We start from the raw sequence: 21851 nt of genomic DNA, 5'->3' as shown, positions 1-21851 counted from the left end.
AAAGATTTTATTTATTCATTTCAGACACAGAGATACAGAGAGAGAGAGAGAGCATGAGCAGGGGGAGAAGCAGAGGGAGAGGGAGAAGCAGGCTCCATGCTGAGCCAGGAGCCCGATGTGGGACTCCATCCCAGGACCCTGGGATCATGACCTGAGCTGAAGGCAGATGCTTAACCATCTGAGCCACCCAGGCGCCCCGTCGGTAGAATTTTAATATGACCCTCCTGATGCTTGCTCCCTGGGTACCCATGTTTTTGTGTGGGCAGAATATGTAACTTGCTTCCAACCAATAGAATAGGGGAAGGTGAAGGAGTTTTGCAAATGTTGTTAAAGTTCCTAATAAATTGATTTCAAGTTACTTAAAAAGGAGATGATCCTGGATGGAACTGACCTAATCAGGTGAGCCCGTTAGAGGAGCATCTAGAAGTCAGAGACCATGATGGTTAATTTTATTTGTCAGCTTGGCTAGTCTATTGTGCCCAGTTGTTTGGTCAGACACTACTGTAGATGTTGCTGTGAAGGTATTTTAAAGATGTGATTCTTTTTTCCAATACCACCCAACAATTCTCCAATTCTCCAATTCTCAGCAGACACTAACTGGGTGTTCTACAAATTTAACTCAATTTTGACATTATCTACCTAGAGATAGCATCAGATCCCACAGTTTAAGGGACCAGTCCCATAAGACGTCACCTACTGCAGAGGCCAATAGCCAAGTCCAGGTTGTCCTGTGCTTCAGCCCACAAACTGGAGTTTTCCATGACCTCTTCCTTGGGTTTAACTAATTTGCTAGAGCAGCTCACAGAAACATTTACTTATGCTTACCAGTTTATTATAAAGGAAATTATAAATGATACAGATGAAGTGGTACATAGTGTGAAGTCAGGGAAGTTCACCAGCATAGCAGTTTCTGTCCCTAGGGAACTAGGATGCACCACCCTCCCAATATGTGGACGCATCAACTTATCTCCTGGTTCAAGAGTTTTTTGTTTTTTTGTTTTTTGTTTGTTTTTACAGAGCTTTAATTTCCAGCCACTCCCCCATTTTCATTACCAGAGGTCAGCGGTGGGGCTGAAAGTTCCAACCCTCTAATCCCTTGGTCTTTCTGGTGACCAGCCTAATCCTGAAGCAATCTGGGGGCGCCATCCTAAAACACCTCATTGGCAAAACTCAAGAGTGTTCAAAAAGCTTCCATATGATTAACAAAAGACACTTTATCCCACTTAGGAAATTCCAAAGGTGATAGAGAGAGACAGAGACAGATAAAGTAAAAGTCCTACAATTTGAATTGCTGGCTTAAACAGTATGATTAACTTAAACATTGATACCATTTAAAGATGTCTCCATGGCAGGGTGCCTGGGTGGCTAAGTCGTTAAGCATCTGCCTTCTGCTCAGGTCATGATCCAAGGGTCCTGGGATCGAGCCCCGCATCGGGGGCGGAGAGCCTGCTTCTCCGGGTCCCACTCCCCCTGCTTGTGTTCCCTCTCTTGCTGTCTCTTTCTGTCAAATAAATAAAATCTTAAAAAAAAAAAAAAGTCTCCACGGAGGTTGAACCAATTTACACATTTGTTACCAATATGACCCTTTTCCAAATTTTTTCTAACACTTGTTTCATCAAACTTTATATATTTCTATATATTTATTATTTATATATATGTATATTATTTATAAATCTTTATGTTTCAGAGAGGGAAAAAGTGGTATCTAGATGTATTTCTTTTGATGAGAGTTCTAGTTGTGTTTTTAGTATATTGACCATTTATATTTAGTATTATGTCAACTGTTCATGTCCTTTATCCATTTTTCTTTGGGATTATTTGTGTTTCCGTATGGTTTTCAAGAGATCTTTGTTTGGTAAGGAATATAATCGTCCCTCCCCCCCCCCCAGTCTATCTTTTGACTTTCTTTATGATAATTTTTTTCCTTTGAGAAGTTTCAAATGTTCATGTATTCAAATTTACAAGTCTTTCCCCATTGGCTTCTAGGTATTTTGTTTTGGCAGAATCAATTAAAAAGTAATTTAAAAGGTACCCATACTTACCTGTACTATTTTCATGGTTATTTTTACACTTGGTTTTGTTTTAATAGGAATTTATTTTAAAGCAAGTAGTAGAGTAAAAATTTTAGTAGCCTAAAAGCATTGTCTTCACATTAATAAAATTTTCTTTCTCATTTACACATAATTCAAACTAGAAAATGACAGAGTTGGACTTCAAAAGGGCAATCCATGTTCAGAGCCCATGCTCTTAATTCTATTAATTATTCTTCAAGTGGACATGTGATCTAGTCCTTTCTGCTTTAAGTTCAATTTTGCATTAGGTTAGGGCCTTGGGGAGGAAGGAGATTCAATTTCTGACTTGCAAAATAAAACCAATATGGTTTCTTTCTTCTTTCACCTTGATTTTCCAATGTCATAAGAAATAGATTGAGGGACTTACTACAATATGAAGACAACTAAACTCAATTTAGTTAGGTTTAATGTCGTTTTCTTTAATACTAATTCTTATACTCCATGTTTGATAACACCTAGTTATAAAAAAAAGATCAAAGATGCCTGTGGAACAAAAGCTGAAATATTTTAAACTATGACTCCTGAGTCTTTCATTAGCTATTTATAAAATAGGACACAATTTGTTTTGGAAACTGTTGGTTGAAATATTAAAAGTTAGTTCACACTTTTTTTTTTAAGTTTATTTATTCCTTTTAGTAATTCTACACCAAACATGGGGCTCACACTCACAACTTCAAGATCAAGAGTCACACACTCTTCCAACTGAGCCAGCCTGGCACCCATATTTCACAGTTTCTAAATCTTTGTTTCTTCAGGAAGGAAAACTCATAGTCCCAATTTAGTCAAGTTTAAATTATTTTCCAAGGCAGTACTTAGAGAAGATTTAAAACGATGATAGCATGTTTCCATACCACATTTCATTAATACAACTCAAACTAAATATAGTGCCACAAAGTTGATAAATATCTTAAATTCTTAGTGTTTCAGTAGCTGTGTATACAGTTTCATTATGCACATGTTTAATTCTATTTTTAAAGAACACATTCTTTTTTTCTAAAGATTTATTTAATTATTTTAGAAGAAGGGAGGGGCAGAGAGAGAGGCAGGAAGACACTCTCGAGCAGACTCCCCCCGCTGAGCACCAAGTCCAAAGTGGGGGCTCGATCTCATGACCCTGAGATCATGACCCCCAGCTGAAATCAAATCAAGAGTCAGACACTTAACCAACTGAGCCACCCAGGCATCCAAGAACACTTTCTTATTTCATTTATAATTTTTTTTTTTTTTAAAGATTTTATTTATTTATTTGAGAGAGAGAGAATGAGAGAGAGCACATGAGAGTGGGGAGGGTCAGAGGGAGAAGCAGACTCCCTGCCGAGCAGGGAGCCCGATGCGGGACTCAATCCAGGGACTCCAGGATCATGACCTGAGCCGAAGGCAGTCGCTTAACCAACTGAGCCACCCAGGCGCCCTCATTTATAATTTTTAAAAATTAGAAATGGTACTACTTATCACGGCAGAAAACTTGGAAAACCGAAAACAGGGAGAAAACTGATCATTCATAATGATACTGCCTTAAGATAACCATTGTTAATTTTTTGGTAGAAGTCTTTACAATGTATTTTCATGCAATATATGTATATATTTTCTGTACAAAATCGATTCCACAAATAGTATTTAACCATCTTCTTTTTATAGGTATGTTATAAACATTTTCTCGTATCAATAAATTTTACTCTAAAACTTCATCTCTAATGGCTGCAGAAGAGTCCATGGCATAGTGTTTAAAACATGATAATACTTTTTAATGTGAGAATCAAGTGATTTGCTCATTCCAAAAAATCCAAACAGTGCAAAAAAATATAACAATTATAAAATTTATGTCAACCATAAGTCCACCTTCTGGAAATATACACTATTAATACACTATTTTAAATGTGACTATGCATGCTGTTTTGTGCCTTTCTTTTCCTTTAAAATTTTTTTTACTTTTACTTTTTTCCAGTTTTATTGAGATATAATTGACATTCTTTCCTTTTAATAACAAACATCTTTTCAAGATGATGAAAATAGATTTACATCAAAATTTTAAACTTTGTGTAATATTTCATTATGACTATAACAGGGTCATTGATAGGGGTTTTAGAAATGGAAAGGGGAAGGGCGCCTGGGTGGCTCAGTCGTTAAGCGTCGTCTTCGACTCAGGTCATGATCCCAGGGTCCTGGGATCGAGCCCCACATCGGGCTCCCTGCTCTGCGGGAAGCCTGCTTCTCCCTCTCCCACTCCCCCTGCTTGTGTTCCCTCTCTTGCTGTGTCTCTGTCAAATAAATAAATAAAATCTTAAAAAAAAAAAAAAAGAAATGGAAAGGGGAGGGAGTTCCTGGGTGGCTCAGTTGGTTAAGTGTCTAACTCTTAGTTTTGGCTCAGGTCATGATCTCAGGGTTTGAGATTGAGCTGCATGGGTGGCGGGGGTGTCTGTGCTCAGCAGGGAGTTTTCGGGAGATCCTCTCTCTCCTGCTCCCTCTGTCCCTCCTCCTGCTGGCGCATGTTCTTTCTCTCTCTCCCATATAAATAAATCTTAAAAAAAAAAAAAGAAATGGAAGGGGAAGACTTAAATTCTAGTCTGCTACTTAGAACTGTGCGATCTTAGATAAATGACTGGTTGCTGTGAATCTCAATTGCTTAATGGAAATCATGAGGTCTACTTAGCAGTAGTAGTAAATTGTTGGCGGGAGCAGGTGGGGGTGGGGGCAAACAAATGTTTTTAGCATGCATGTCCTGAAGAGGACCAACTTTAATTCTTCAAAGTTCAGATAATATAGAATACTTTAGTTTGTGTCCAAATGGAATTTTTGCAGCCCTACCCAAAGTCACTCACATTGGGAAGCAGAAGAAAACAATACACTGAAGGCCAAAACGACAAGAAAGAAGGGAAGGAAGAAACAAAGATGAGAGAGAGAAAGAGAAAGAAAGGAAGAAAGAAAGAAAAACCCATAAAGCAAACTAGACCCTTCATCCATTGCTGATGGAAATGCAAATGGTGCAGCCACTTTTTTTTTTTTTTTTTTAAGAGAAGGGAGCCTGATGTTGGACTCGATCCTAGGACCCTGGGGCCATGACCCGAGCCTAAGGCAGACATTTAATAGACTAAGCCACTCAGGAGCCCGGTGCAGCCACTTTGGAAAAGAGTCTAGCAATTCCTCGAGAGATTAAGTGGAGTTATTACCATATCAAGACAGGGAAACTGAAGGACTCTATAAAAATCTGCTTTTTGCTCCTTTTTCCTGCTTCTCCACCCCACTTTACACATGCCTTGTAAATAGCGCCTATCCTCCTTGTCTATCCTCATGATCCCAGGGTCCTGGGATCGAGCCCCACATCGGGCTCCCTGCTCTGCGGGAAGCCTGCTTCTCCCTCTCCCACTCCCCCTGCTTGTGTTCCCTCTCTTGCTGTGTCTCTGTCAAATAAATAAATAAAATCTTTAAAAAAAGAAAAAAAGAAATGGAAAGGGGAGGGAGTTCCTGGCTGGCTCACTTGGTTAAGTGTCTAACTCTTGGTTTTGGCTCAGGTCATGATCTCAGGGTTTGAGATTGAGCTGCATGGGTGGCGTAAGGAGTAATGGTTCTCCAAAATAAATAACATCTAAAGAAGGACCAGGTGAGAATGACCAGGGAAGCTATCCTAATGCACATTCTAGACCACTGGAGCTAGACATCTGAATGCAAGACCCCCTGGTTCCAAGGAATGACACCTGGGCTCTTGTCTTTGTTCTAACTGGTTCCTGGATGCCTGAGAGGACCATACACCAGAACTCCGCCCTCAATAAAAATCCCCAGGCTCCGAAGAAAGATGAGACTCACTCCTTTCCTTTCTGAGTCTCCTGGACACTCACTCTGTTAATTGCTTTCTCTTTATCTTCAATAAACTCTGCTTTCACCTCCTGCTGGCTCACGTTTGATATCCATCCTGTATGAAGCCAAGGACGGCCAGCCTGCTGGCATCAATATGAGCCAGCAATTTCAATTCTAGGTATATACTTAAGAGAAATGAAAACATACATCTATTAACTTGAACAGGAATCTTCATTCCAACATTATTCCTAATAGCCAAAAAAGTGTAAACAACTCAAATGTCTATCAAAGGGTGAATGAATTAATAGAATGATGTTATATATCCATGCAATGGTATATTTGACAATAAAAAGGAATGAGTAGCGATACATGCTTACAACATGGATGAATCTTGAAAACACTATGCTCACTGAAAGAACTGTCATAAAAGACCACATACTGTATGATTTATTTCATGTATATGAAATGTCTGGACTAAGCAAATCTATAGATAGAAAGCAGGTTAGTGATTGCATAGCTCTGGGGCTTGGGTGAAATGGGGGGACCGCCCACAGGTACAGGAATTCTTTTGGGACTGATGAAAATGTCTGAAATTGATTGTGGTGGTAAATGCACAACTCTGTGAATGTACTAAAACCTGATGAATTGGACACTTTAAATGGATGAAATGCATGGTATGTGAATTATATCTCAATAAAGCTGTTGGAATAAAAAGCAAACTAGCGCATTGTAATTCTGAAAGATCATAATAAGATGGTATATAAAGTGTTGGACAGATGAAGCCCTTAATAAATGGTGGCCATAACTCATTGAGGGAATTTAGTTTGTTTACATTTTCCTCACCATAATCAACATTTTATAAAGATCATTTTGGGGGCTCCTGGGTGGCTCAGTCGTTAAGCGCCTGCCTTTGGCTCTGGTCATGATCCCAGGGTCCTGGGATCGAGCCCCACAGGGGGGTCCCTGCTCTGCGGGGAAAGCCTGCCTCTCCCTCTCCCACTCCCCCTGCTTGTGTTCTCTCTCTCTGTCCAAAAAAAAAAAAAAGGTAATTTTGTATATAGCAAAGCAATACCGAACACTGTTGCAGACTGTTTTCCTTCTGAACCTTTGGAGATGTAGATGTGCTGACGAAACGTTATGTACATTATTTTTAGGACCCCCTGTCCTCAGAAGGGCTGGGCCCATGGGCATTTCTTTGCGAGTATGGAGTGCCAGCAAAGCATCCTTTTTAAAGTTTTTCTGTCAAAATGGTAATAAAACACACACATAAAATAGTCCTAGGATTTTTTCCAAAGGCCTTGCTTTGGGAAAAGGTTTTGGTATTGTTAAAATAGATATTCAAACTATCTCCAACACAATGCTTGGTAGAAAGCCATACAAGATGACTCTGCTTTGATCCTTTTTGTGGAAATCTGCATGCATTGCCGAAGGGGAAAACGTGGTGTCCTGCTCAGTACCAAGTTTCCCTACTTCTAACAATGGGTATTAACGTAAACTCTCACGCAAGTTGTAAACACGTCTGACTCAAAACTAACTTCAATACTTAGCCTGACTTTTAACCAGCTGAAACGTTAACAGGTTGGGAGAGGGCTCCAGCGAACTGTGTGAGGAGGCGTGGGACTGTGGATTTGAGTGAAGAGAAGGCCACCGATTTAAATAAAAAACGTGCGAGATGAAAGAATTTGGAGGACATAGTATGTACAATTTTACGCTTCCTCCCCCGCCCCAAAGTTTGTGCCAGTGGGCAACTGGAGCCCCCAAACTTGGTGTTCCCTCGTGAGGAAGTTAGTCCAGGGCTACCAGCACTTGCAAGAAGCTTAGGGGCAGAACGCCCGAGCGCCGCGGAAAGCAGATGAGTGGGGCAGGCGGCGGCCAGACAGTTCACGCCGGGGCGGCTGGAGGTACCCACCGGCCGGAGCAGGGAAGCCGTGGGCACTGGAGGGCGGGGACGTAGAGGCGGGTCAGCAAAGGTCTGGCGATTGTGTCGGGAGGCGAACGGGGCGTTGGCAGCGGCGGGCGGAGCCCAGGACCAGTGATGTAAGGAGCGGAGGGATCCCACTGGGAGAGTCGAAGTTGTGCTGTGAGACCCCGAGTTGCGCTGTGAGACCCCAGGGCTGTGGGGCGGGGGATCCCAGTCCCCGCCCTGTTTTCCCCGCCCCTCCCCCCGCCTCCTTTACGCCCCTCCCCCCTCCTCCCCTCTGGTTGGAAAGTTTCTAGAATCTCTTCCCAGCGGCCTTTGCGGTTCCAACATGGCGGAGCTGACGGTGGAGGTTCGCGGCTCCAACGGGGCTTTCTACAAGGTACTGACCCTCTTGCCGCTTTGTCGGGTGTTCTGGGGGCTAAGGCAGGTTTGGGGGAGGGCTGGTGGTCCCGGAGAGTGAGGTTTGGAGTCGAAAAGGGCGGCCAGGCCGAAGCCCGGTGCTGCTGGGTTCCTCGCTTCTCCCCCCTCCACCCGCGGTTTAACGGTCTCGGGGGCCAGGGCTCCGTTATGTTTTGAAACAACACGTCGGACATCTCTTGCGTTTTCCTACTTATGAACCTTCTTCTTGGATGCTAGTGCGGCCCTTTGCGGGCCGGTGAGGAGAAGCCGAGTCTCTGCTGGGCGGCGGGGAGCTCCCTGGGAGCAGGCCTGAGCGCCGGGAGGTTGGGGAGTCGTGAAAGGAGGTGGTGGGATTGTGTGGTCACAGCCGCTCCCCCGCCCCTCGGACTGGGCCGAGCCGGAGCGCCTCGGCCCGCTGCTCCGACCCCTCCCCACCCCTTTGGAGGGGGGGGGCTGCGTCGCGGAATCTTAAGAATTCACCTTTGTATTAGGGTCTGGGGATAATAAACTTTAGTGTCTCACGGGGAAGCGGGTGCCAAATTGAGGGTTAGGATCGAAGAGAAAACTGAAAACCTTGTAATGTGGCGGGTTGAAATATTTTTGCGGCCTGGGAAATTGGGCGGCGCCTTAGCCCCTTTATTACGGAAGAAAAGGCTAGAGTTAGAGGCTTTAAAGTAAGATTGAAAAAAGAAGTCGATCAGGGAGACTGGTGGGGAGGTGACTAATTTCTTAAATCTTAGTTATCCAGTGTTTTTGGAAAGAACTTGATTTTTGTTTCTTCCCCACGAGGTTTTTTGTTTGTTTGCACCGCGAGGTGCATTATTATGGGATGGGGACTGGAAAACAGAAGAGGAATTCGAGAGTAGAGGAATTTAGTGGGGGCTTCCAGTGTAGGGGTCACATAACTGAAAATGAAATGCTTACAGTTTAGTTTTGCCATTATAACGGCCCCTTGTCCCGATTCTTTCTCCAAAAGTATACCACGATGTTACAAGATCAATACAAAATCTCCCCAGCTGTGTCTGTCAGTCAATCTTACTAAGCCAGGATCTCAAATGTTTGAGAGTCCTGGCTATTTTTATGAAGGGCCTCCTCTTAATACAGGAGTATTGGGTGTACGCAGAATATATTCTCTCTGGGTTTCATTTCAGCGTACCTTTTGTCCCACGGGGTGGTCGTAATTTCCTCTTGTTAGCGTTGTTTTCCCTTTTGTAGTTTACTGATAAGCTATGTGGATTTGGTTTAACTGTCACGTGGTAATAACCTGGTAGGGAATCAGTTGGCGTCTAAAGGATCTCCCTAAGCTTTTTACAAGTTTAAGTCTCCTTAGGTGGTCAGCATAAAGTAAAAACAATGACTGCCCGGTGGAAAGGAGTCTCTTTGCTTGACTCCATATATTAGCAGTCTAGATTTAACATTTGGTGTCAAACAAAAGATCTAAGTGAAATTTGAGTAGATATTTCATTGACTTCTGTTATTGAAACCTAGTGGTTGCCTTCTCTTACCCTAGATACAGTTGTGGCACAATGCACAAAGAATGGGCTTTGCCATACTTTTCCTGTCAAGGGTATGTAAGGTTCATCATTTTTGCACACCGCCCGTGGAAAAGTTTCATATTCCCACTGTATGGTGATACAGTTGTTGTGTAACAGAGGTATGCTTTTTTTCCCCCCTGGCAAATTGAAAAAGTAAAATTTTTTTGCCTTTACTTTGTAGCATGTGGATGGTAGATAGGACGTTCCTTTTTTAGCCAAGTATTTGTGTTGATCACTATAGAAAATACTCATTTCTTATTTTTATTTTATAAGATTATTTAAGGTTATCAGTTTGAAAGTAAGATTGTTTACAGTTTTTTTTTTTTTTTAAAGATTTTATTTATTTTGAGAGTGAGAGAGCATGAGCAGGGGCAGAGGGAGAGGGAGAAGCAGAGTCCCCGCTGAGCAGGGAGGCGGGCTCGGGGCTCCATCCGAGGACCCTGGGATCTTGACCTGAGCTGAAGGCAGACGCTTAACCGACTGAGCCACCCAGGCGCCTCTGTGGTGTTTGGTTTTTCATAGTTTTTTTAAAAATCAAATTCACAGTGAATGTCCCCATTTTGGAACTCTGAAGTATTGTTGATCCTTATCCTTATTCTACAGATCTGCTTGATTCTACTTAGACATTGAGTCCATTACTCATTTTTACTTCACAAAGAAAGGTGGTACTTTGGCAAAGGTTGGGAAGGATCCTAGCCACAGTGTGTACTAAAATAATTGCACTTGAAGGTTTAGAATTTTATGTCCTATTGTAATCCACTTGGACATTGTGGAAACTGGGGTCTTCAGAACTCTGGAAGATCGAGAATGGTGAGGCAGGAGGAGCCCTGGATTTGAAGTTAGGTAATGGTAAACTGAAGTACAGACCTAGAATTTCCATGTGTTTACCCATCCGTGCACTCCTGAGCATATCTTTTCTGTAAAATGAAGGGTTTGAAGTAGTTCATATCCCCAGTTTTTTAATCCCACGGAACTGCTCACTTGGAAAAAAAATTGGTTTACTGCACAAGCAATTTATTATTTTAACTACACGAATTTTTTTAGATTAATTTACATGTGGTAAAATTTACCTTTCTGGGACATAATTACGTGAGCTTTCGTAAATGTCCTGTAACAACCACCAACACGATGGAGATAGAAGAGTTCCACTGTCCCCCAAATTTCACTCGTGCACCTTTGTAGTCACCTTCTCTTTTCATCCCGAGATCCTAGAGGGTTTTCCTGTCCCCATAGTTTCACCTTTGCCAGAATGTCCTCTATGTAGATTCATACAGTATGCTGAGGGTTTTGATTCTGGCTTCTTTCATTTAGCATAGCAGCAATTTAATTTTAAGTAAAATTTTCTAATTTAAAAACAATAATATTGGTCAGGGCATTTTGGAAACAAAAGTTGCCTTCGGATACAGCTGTTAACATTTTGGTTTATTCTCTCCCTGGTGGTTTTTTCAGTGTGCAGGTGATTCTGATTTTCCTCATTTTCTTCCCTTCCCCCCACAAACACACACAGCTGTAAATGCTAATCGCAGTACAATTTCAGTCATGGGTTTAGTAGCCAGTATCATCATGCCTTGAGGCAGTGCTCTGTAGACATTTATTAAAGATTTTCTGGTGGAACTGAAACTTCATCTTACAAATTAATTGGAACCAGTGAAAAGCTAAAAGAAGATGTGACCTAAAATTAAGATCTTTTTTTTTAATACTGTTTTGCATCTTGCTTTTTTTTTTTAAACAACCGTGGATCTGTAGTTTGTTAAGGAGGTAAAAACTTGATACGCTTCTCTTTGCAGCTCTGTAAATCTTTGGGGATTGGGAAGAGTGGGAGATATGTTAAGTACCTGATAGGGGATATAGTTTTATATAAAAATTTGTTTATAGCCTTTTTTACCTAGAATGAGGCATCTTAAGGTTTATACTACTGGCCATTGAAGGTGCTTTAAGATAGAATTTACATTTTATGGTTGTTAGTGTATTATAGAGTTGTGCAACCATTATCACAACCTTACTTTAGAACATTTCAGTTACCCCCCAAAAAACCCTGTGCCCATTTGGAGTCATTAAAATGCTTAACAACTGATGTATATGATACTGAGCTTTGTAATAGCATTGCAACTTGCATAGCCATGGGCAGAATATAATTTAAATAGAAGTTGAAAGTAAGTCCCTCGATTTCTGGCTGATGTAAAGGAAAGTTTCCATGGTGTTCCAAGGAAATGTGTAATCTCTAAGATGGCTGAATGAAATTTCAGGCCTTCTCTAGAAGACAATTACTTTTGGAGTTCTGCAATTTCTGCTTTGACTACAAATTTTAAAGTGCCAGAATATTTCCAGAATTTCCTATTACTTTACCTTAATTTAATATTAAAATGGAATTTGAGAGTAATTAAATTACGCAGTAGGTTTATTAACATTAATGATGATGACCTATAGAGTTTTAGTAGAGGAGTTTCTTGAGAGAGTACGGACTTTTCAAAGTTAGTATTGAATATTGATTTCTTTGTGCAGATTAGTAATTAAGGAAAAGATAGGTAGTGGTTGTCTTAATACTAGGGACACTGTTAAATTAAAAACACATTTCAGATATTTTAAAGATAATTCTCAGTTGTACATTTTTTTATTGAAATATTTTTTTAGCGAAAGATTTAACTTAATATTGTACATATGGGGAGTCCACACACGGAAATTCCAAAGATCGCCCTAATCATGCAGGTTTTAAAATGTGTTTTTATAAAAACCTGAAAGAACTAAGATTTAACTGAAAAGGCCACTTAATTTTTAAAAATTAAACTTTTTTGTAAAGTTTTGTTTTTGTATTATAAAAGCAATATGTAAGTATGAAAAAATCTGAAAACAGAAAAGCAAAAAAAAAATTTTACCTACCGAGAGATATATTGTCAAGGCCTGGCTTTATGTATGTACAGAAAACATACTTTTTCCCATATTTTCATGTGCCTCTATGTTTCTTGTAACATCAGATATTTGTGTGCATTTTGTAAGATAATAGTTTACTGTGTCTCTTATTTACTAGTCTGTGAAGCTTATACTAGTATTTTCTGATTTTGTTCGTTCAAAAACTCCATGAGATACTTTTTTTTTTTTTTTTTAAGATTTTATTTATTTATTTGACAGAGACACAGCGAGAGAAGGAACACAAGCAGGGGGAGTGGGAGAGGGAGAAGCAGGCTTCCTGCAGAGCAGGGAGCCCGATGTGGGGCTCGATCCCAGGACCCTGGGATCATGACCTGAGCCGAAGGCAGACACTTAATGACTGAGCCACCCAGGTGCCCCGAGATACGTGTTTTTATTCCCATTTTACATACTAGGAGACTGGCAATAACAAGTAACTTGTCCATAAATAAATGTAGCTGAAATGAGATTTAACTCTAGAGCTTCTCACTTCCAATGCCTAATTTAGTATAGCAATAGAGGTTCTTCAAAGGAAATCTCAGAGTAGTGGGCTTATACTTAAGTATTTTAGTTAGAAAGACAAGGCAGGGTGCCTGGATGGCTCAGTCTGTTAAGTGCCTTCGGCTCAGGTCATGATCTCAGGGTCCTGGGATCCAGCCCCTTGTTGGGCTCCCTTCTCAGTGGGGAGCCTGCTTCTCCCTCTCCCTCTCTGTCCCTCCCTGCTGCTTGTTCTCTGTCTCAAATAAAATCTTAAAAAAACCAGGCAAGGCAAACACTTGATAATTCAAGAAGCAAGTTCTCTACCACAATGTTAAGGATGTAGTAAACTAGTTTTTTTTTTTTTTTTAAGATTTATTTATTTATTTTTAGTAATCTCTGCACTCAACATGGGGCTCAAACTCATGACTCTGACTGAGGTCAAGAGTTGCATGTTCTTCTGACTGAGCCAGCCAGGTACCCCAAACTAGCTTGACTTTTTTTTTTTTAAGATTTTATTTTTTGAGAGAGCTTGCGAGAGTGCATGAGCAAGCACGAGTCGGGGTGGGGAGACGGAGAAGCAGGATCCCCATCCCAGGACCCTGGGATCATGACTTGAGCCAGAGGTCTATGCTTAACGGATTGAGCCACCCAGGCGCCCCGCCTTTTTTTAAAGTAGTGGGAAGAGCTATAGGCGTTCCATGAGTGATCATAATTCTTGTACTAGGTGGTCATAAGACCCCTCTTTTTCTTTCATCTGCAGTATTAGGCAGTTAGATTGCTTTTTAACGATTTATCAAGTGGTGGTCTCTGCTAGGTTCTGTTCATTAAGGTTCTGTCTAGTTCTAAGAAAGCTATTATTTATTGAGCACTCAGGCTATCGGACTGTGCAGATACTTTATGTGAATTTAGTCTTCTGAATCACAGTGAAGGGGAGATAATGTTACCAGCAGCTGAGGAAACTGAGGCCAAGTGAATCTAGGTCCATAAAATAGGCTGATTCAAAGTTCAGATTGGTTTTTCAGACTTTGGTAAAGTATGATTTTTTAATTTTATTTATTTTTTTAAAAGATTTTATTTATTTGACAGTGAGAGAGGGAACACACGCAGGGGGAGTGGGAGAGGGAGAAGCAGGCTTCCCGCGGAGCAGGGAGCCCAATGCGGGACTTGATCCCAGGACCTTGGGATCATGACCCGAGCCGAAGGCAGACGCTTAACGACTGAGCCTCCCAGGCGCCCCGTATGATTTTTTTTAAATACATATATTTTTATTACAGAAATTAAAAAAAAAACACCCAAATGCAACATTCTAAAAAACCAAAAATTCACTACTGATACTAACCTACAAGTTTGCTGTGCTACAGTACACGTACACAAGTCAAGAAATTAAAACTTAAATATTTAGAAACATTCAACATCAGAAGCTTTAAAATCTAACTGTAGGAAGATGTCAGACAGCTACAACTTGCATTTTTATTTTTTACTTTTATTTTTTTTGAAGGTTTACTTATTTATTTTAGAGAGGGAGCGAGTTATGCATGAGTGGGAGGGGCAGAGGGAGAGGGAGGGAGAATCTTAAGTGGACTCCCTGCTGAGCGGGACGTGGGGCTGGATCCCAGGACTCAGATCTTGACCTGGGCCAAATCGAAACCAAGGGTCAAACTCATAATGACTGCACCACCCAGGCGCCCCAACAACCTGGATTTTTAAAAAAGTATTTTCTCTAAAAATAATCCTATCAGCTATAAAAAAATCTGAACAGTTTTATACTGAAGCTAATGCTGAGCTGCACTTGAATTCACATTCTTAGCAGAACAGTTGTCCCAAGTACACATGCACACTCCTCAATTACAGGATAGCCATTCTTCATCTTCCTTCTCTTCCTTATCATCATCATCATCTTCTTCATCCTTCTTTGAGCCTGTTGGCCTGCCAGGGCCCTTTTTTCCTCCTTCAAAGTGATTTTTTTTTTTAAAGTTCAAATGTATGGCTTATCATGTTATTAATTACATACTATTACTAACAAGCTGTTAATACAGTGGGAGTCAAGAGAACAAATGATTTAATCATGATTTAAAATTTTAAAATGGGATTACCGAGTGCCTGGGTGGCTCAGATGGTTAAGCGTCTGCCTTCGGCTCAGGTCATGATCCCAGAGTCCTGGGATCGAGTCCCGCATTGGGCTTCCTGCTAGGCAGGGAGCCTGCCTCTCCCTCTGCCTCTGCTTCCCCCCGCCCCGACTCTCATGAATAAATAAATAAAACATTAAAAAAAATAAAATGGGATTATCTGTTAAAACATTTTGGATGCGTTGGATTAAATTATTGACGTTAATTTACCTGTTTTTGTTTTTTTTACTTATTTAAATATGGCTATTAGAAATCTTAAAACTAGGTATATGCTTTTTAAATATACTATTCTCAGTTGCTACTTCATATTGCTCATTGTACAGTGTATTTTGGGAAATATTTGAAATCCTTTATGCATATGCAGTTGACCCTTTACATGCATCCACTTGTGTAAATGTATTTTGTCCTGATTTTACCATTTTTTTCTAGCTTTACTTTAAGAATACTGTATATAATACATATAAAATACGTGTTGATTGTTTATATAATTGGCAATGCTTCTGGTCAACAGTAGGCTATTAGTATTAAGTTTTGGGGGGTCAGATGTTTTATGTGAATTTTCAGTTGTGTTGGGGTGGATACCCCTATCTCCTGTGTTCAAGGGTCAACTGTACATGAAGCTTTTTCAAATTTTCTTATGATGAGGCACCTCTGGGTAATCTTGCCACATAATATTGAGTATTAAAAGGTTTTAGAATATTATTTGGCAGATGTTTATTAGTCAATAGTAAGAGTCTTTGATAGTTCTGTTAAATTTTCTAATACCAAGTCGTAATAGCTTGAGCAAAACAAAATGAATACAAAGGATTCCTTTGTTGATTCAAATGTATATATTATTTATACATACAATTTTAGTTTATTTGTCCTTATATTAAAAGATGCTGAAAGCAGTGGCAAAATTGAGCCAGCATTAAATCTCAGTTAAGTATCAGTTGTTTTAACTTGTTTCCTTTATTTTAGCCTCAGCATTTTTTGCTTAGCTTTTTTGGGAGAATGAGTAGAGGTCTTCTCCAGTAATAACTGATGAAGTTTGTAGTTATTTTTGGCAGATGAACATGGCATGCCTTCCCTATTGATTTCTTCGGGGTCAGACTCTCAGGCTTTCTATATCTCTGTGTTTCTTACAGTGGCTAATTAATCATAGTAAAACTTCTTTCTTTCCATTTTGTAACTTTCTGCTTTTATAGTTTTTCAGATTATAGGATATTTTCAAGTCTTAAATTTTCTGGTGGCTTGTTATGTGTATTTAGTACATAGTAGGGCTTTTGTATGTGTTTGTTGAATGAACAGATGAATCTCTCATTCTTGGCTTTGGGACACACAGATTTGTTTTTAATTTATGTAATGTAATGGCATACATGCAGAATTAACTTCATTTCTGATTCTGATTGACTCATTTGAAAAATTTTTTTTTAGCTGTTATATATTGACCTTGGTCGAGTTCTGATGTGGTCACAGAACTTTACAGATACCTAGAACTATGGGGAACTTCAACTCCTTGCCAACTGGAAAGTCATAATAGTTTCAGGTGGCTGTGTGGAACCACTAATTCAGTTTCAAGGAGAACTGTTGGATATGTGAAATTAACAAGCCAAGAACAATGATACACAAGCGTTATTAGGTATTTATGCATTCTTATGAAATCTTCATATCTTCATTGTCATTTTTTAAAATAGAGTAGTTAAATGTTCAATACTAATGAATGCTGAAGGTTTACTTGGAATAATTCTTTTCCGTGTTAGAACTTACTCCATAATGCAATAATTTTTCTAACATAATGTAATCAGTAAATTTGTGGACTTTATTTGTAGAACATGTGTCCATTGATTTCAAATGACTTCAACTTGTAGATTTAGTTATGCAGGTCTTCAAAAAAAGTACTGCTTGAAGTTAAGAAATTTGATTGCAGTATTAGTCTTAAATATTTGTGCTTGTTACTGGAATCAAATTATAATTCAAATGTTTTAGGTGTTGTAGGCGTCAGACCAGTTTGTTAATTAGAATCTAGATTTGCGATCCCTAGGTATGGAAAAATTAAAAAGATAACAGGGAGTGGTGCTGTATATATGTGCTGTATGAAAAAAGTGCTGGTTGACATAGTGCTTTAGGATATATCTCAGTTCTTTTAAGAATATATATATGTAGTTTTAAAGATTTTATTTATTTATCTGACAGAGACACAGAGAGGGAACCCAAGCAGGGGGAGTGGGAGAGGGAGAAGCAGGCTTCCTGCTGAAGAGGGAGCCGGAAGCAGGGCTTGATCCCAGAACCCTGGGATCATGACCTGAGCCGAAGGCAGATGCTTAACTAAGCCCCCCAGGCGCCCCTCTTTTAAGAATATTTATGCTTGTATATGCATATGTATAATTTTACATGTAGGCATTGAGTATTCACAAACTTGCTTTGTTGTAAATTTTTTTCCCTGCTCCCCTTTGCCACATAATCTCTCATTCCCACTCCATTTCAGGTAATATTTATAGCCAGGTATACATCATACTAGATTTTTCTCTACACTCAATAGAATGGTACATAGATACATATTCGTATATACATGTCGGTTTTTTTTTTTCCCAATATTGCTCTATAAAAATAGGATTGTCTGTATTTTGGCTGTCTTCCCTTGGAGTGTAGTTTATTTTTAAATGGTTACATAATATTTCATGGCAAGAATTATGATATCCAGCCATTCCCCAGTTAATAGACACTCACTCTGTTTTCAGTTTTTTGCCACTCCACATATCTGTTTCCATTGGAGAGGTTTCAAAGAATGGGAAGCTTGGTGGAAGGGAACTTTTCTTTTTTAACTCTAATAAATGTTAACATTACTTTCCAAAAGGCTTAACCCTTCCTATTTTCTCTGTGGGTAAATATAAAAGCTTTTCTGTACATCCTTGCCAGAAAATGGGTTCTATAATCTTTAATTTTGGCCAGTCTGTTGGGTATAAATGGTTATCTCAATGGAACTTTCATTTGCAGGTTCCCTCTTGTGAATTTTAATGTTTGTTGGGCATTTGGATTTGCTTTTCCATAAACTGTTGTTCGCCTGTTTTCCTATTGGATGTCTTTTGTCACTTTTTGAGATCTCTTAGGATTCATTTATTGTAAGAGTGCCCTCTTCTCATTTAATACCTGTTGACTTTTTGGTATCTCTGGTTATAGAGAAGTTTTATTTTTTACATACTGAACTATTTTTTCCTTATCAGGGCTCCAGGGTTTCCAGTCCTGGGTTAAACGCAGCCTGTGTCATGTTTATACATAGAATTTCTTAAATTTTCTTGTGTTTTTAATTCATGTATTTTATCTTCACTACACCAGGACTTATTTTTGAATATTCATAGGCAAACGTGCTAGTACTGCGTATTAAAAAAAAAATCATCTGTTTTTGGGTTTTTTGTTTTGTTTTTGCATGTTGGGGAATTAGGGGGAGGATGCCTAGCATCCAGGAGAGCTCAATCTCATTCAGGGTTGATAGAACCTTCAGAGAATTGCTCCAGAAAGTCTTTGGAGTGCTCTGGGAAGAATGTAAAGAATCCTTGAATGAGGACATTGTGACTTCCTTTGTGGCAAAAATACAGCCAGTTAGGAGTCTTATTACTCTTACCTTACTGCCCTCACCCCTCTTGTTTTACCTGTCACGTAGTAAGTGGATCTGAGACCCAGTCTTAACAGTGAAACCATTGTGCTGTAGCGAGATTTTTTTTCCTTCTCTAATGAGAGTTATTTCTATATCTGTTACCTGAATACACAGTCCAGAAACATAAATGTTTAATTGTCAGTTGTTTACATTGCTTGATGTAAAAGCACCAGAAGGAAGATTTCTCATGGTATTTTGGGGGAGAGGAGTAGCTTTAAGTACTTCGGGCACTTGAATGCCTGGGAATACTAAGAAGTTTTGATTCTTTACGTTTGCAAATTAAGACATATATAAAGTTATGCAATGATGATTACCTGTGCTAGGAGCCTCTAAGTCATTTTTTAACATAATAGATAGAGTGTCTCATCCAAATTATAATACAGAAACACTATTTTCTCAGTTCTTGTAAGGATAGTGCATAGCTAGTACCATTGTAGATGCATGGGAGAGAAGTTAGTTCATTAACCATAGTGAATGTCTTAGTGATTGGGCTGTATTCTCTTAGAACCCTGGTTAAAAAATACTGTGTGCTGTATTCAATTTTATTTTTACTCTTGTAAAAAGGATCATAGCATGTAGAGTGCAAAGCAGGACAAGAAATGATTCTGATTGTTGACCTGTTGATTTGAGGTATGAAAGTGAGCCAGCGACAGAGGTGTCTGTACAGTTAAATTGGGGTTTAGAGTCTAAGGAATAGGCTACTTTTCTATACACAGATTTGGGAAGTTAGTGGAAGATCCGCACAGTTTCATCTAAAGTGACATTAGTTCTGAGAGACACTAAGAAGTGTTGTCAGTTAACATCTGTGAATGGTAGTTCCTACTTACTTTTAAGATCTTTTAAGTAATCTCTACACTCAGCGTGGGCTCAGATGTAGGACCCTGAGATTGAGTCGCATGCTCCACTAACTGAGCCAGCCAGGCGCCCCTGAAAGATGTCTTTAAACGCTTGCATGCATAAAATGGAAGATATAAACAAAATAAATTGGTTTAAACATCTTCACATTCAGGTGATTGTGTTTCTTATTACAATATCTTCCTCAGTGCCATGGAGAGCATTGATGTTACAAGCATACTTTAAAAGAGCTCTCCTCTATTATCTCCAGGATTTTCTTGCAAGAATTTTCATCCACTCTGCAAGTTTTGGTGCTGGTGCTTTCTTGATTTTATCAGAAGGTGTCAACAGAACAGCCTTCTGGTAAGAAACCTTAATCCTTCCTAAAATTGGCCTTCATTGGTTTGCTGAATGAAATGTCAAGAGGTTGCAGTCAAATGGTACAGAAAATTGCAAGCAAACCAAGTTTGAACATGCCCAGTGACATATCCTGATTGCCATGTGGTTATCTGCTATTCTCTAAGATTTGCCATCAATTGTAAGATGTATCCTGGTTTCAGAGATACTAAATTGTTAGATTTAGTATCTAACAAATTGGGCTGGGAAGGTAGACTGGGGCCAAACAATGAAATCAGTAAATAAACGGATAATTGATCAAAGGATAACAAGTGATAATCAAATCTGCAGTGGCTGTTCTTAGGGGCGGTGCATGGAAGGACCTGAGGTGAATTTTGTATAAATTATGCTTTATTAACTTTTCTCTTGGTTATGTTTTCATAATCATCTTTATCCACAGCAGTAACTGATGCAGCTGGGGAAAATGGAGAGTTAGCCCATATAGAGGTAACACAGAATCTGACAAACTGAGCCCAATGTCTTTAATATAGAGAGAATTTATTCTAATCCATGTATTTTTAGAAATACGGTATCTTGTCACAAGTTTACTTCAGTAATTAAGTCATCAACTGTGATGTTTTAACACGCTGGAAAAATGTTATTTGACTGTTGTGGCCAAGTAGAAAAATAAAAATTAAAAATTTCATGAAAGTGATCCTGAGACAGACTTTAGAAAGAAAAGCTTTGATAGAAGTATTAAAGGTAGAGTGAATCTTAAATTATATAAGAATATTTTGAAGGAGACAGTGATGTGATTGTGAGAACTTTTTACCTTTTGCTTAGGAGAATAAATGTGAACTAGAGATTTTTGATGGATCCTTTGCTTTTACTACTTGAGACTGGAGTCTCAAAAAACCTACCCCCCCATTTAGGAAGATTGTATGGTTTCTTGCGGCAGTTTTTGGCTCAGTCTGTTGGCAGTCAGTAAACTCTCCTAACAAGAATTTTGAGGTTGGGGTGCTTGGGTGGCTCAGTTGGTTAAGTGTCTGCCTTTGGCTCAGGTCATGATCCGAGGGTCCGGAGATTGAGTCCTGCTTTGGGCTCCCTGCTCATTGGGGAGTCTGCTTCTCCCCTCCTACCCCTCCCTCCTGCTCGTGATATCTCTCTCTCAAATAAATAAAATTCTTAAAAAAAAAAAAAGTTTTTGAGGTGTAAAAGTTACAGCTTTAGGGTATACATCTTAGGATTTTGGATTTTCCACTCTAAAATCTTTAAATTGAGGGTTCAAGTTGTCTGGTTTCTGGGTAGTTTGCAGAGTATTAAGGTTTTTGAGTTTGTTTTCTGTTTGATAAGGAATGTAAATTTTGTGATGTAATGAGTTGCAATTATAGGAGGTTACGAGTGGATTTTTCAGAAATTTAAAGAAATGGCTGAATTTGAAAGGATAGTTTACCTTGCAGTCAAAGGAATTTTTCTGGACTAGAATGTGTTCTTAGTGATTTAGTGGGAATGTTCTCTAAGGGATTCATGCATCTTTTTAGATTTGTTCATCATACTTCAAGCAAGGCTTTTGATAAATTGGTTTAAACACTAAAATTTTGTTTTATTTCGAGCCTTTTTTGGTTAAGATAGCTTGCCTTTCCAGTTGTGAAGTATATATTGAGATTTTTTTTTTCCCCCCTCGTGGAACTTTGCCTTAAATAGGCTTTTTAGGAAGGGTGCTTTATTTCTTCAAATTAATATTGCTACCACACTTAACCTTTTGGAATTTAAAAGTACAAATCAGGAAAAGCATTTTATCATGAGTTACTGAAAAGA

General features: G+C 39.3%; 1 protein-coding gene across 5 annotated transcripts in view; it reads left to right on the top strand.

Annotated features, from left to right (window-relative positions):
- Positions 1–8074: 8074 nt before the first annotated feature.
- The window catches only part of FXR1 (FMR1 autosomal homolog 1), a 57075-nt gene continuing 43298 nt past the window's right edge, over positions 8075–21851 (top strand). For all 5 annotated transcript variants that reach the window (XM_036095305.2, XM_036095304.2, XM_036095303.2 and 2 more), the window contains exon 1: positions 8075–8164. In XM_036095305.2, coding sequence (XP_035951198.1) covers positions 8114–8164 — 51 coding nt within the window. In that variant the 5' untranslated portion in view covers positions 8075–8113. The remainder of the gene's footprint in view (positions 8165–21851) is intronic.

This window comes from Halichoerus grypus, chromosome 1 (assembly GCF_964656455.1).
Source record: "Halichoerus grypus chromosome 1, mHalGry1.hap1.1, whole genome shotgun sequence".
In the NCBI taxonomy this organism is placed as follows: domain Eukaryota; kingdom Metazoa; phylum Chordata; class Mammalia; order Carnivora; family Phocidae; genus Halichoerus; species Halichoerus grypus.
The sequence above is the reverse complement of the archived record's forward strand: the minus strand, read 5'-3'. Positions and strand labels throughout refer to the sequence as shown.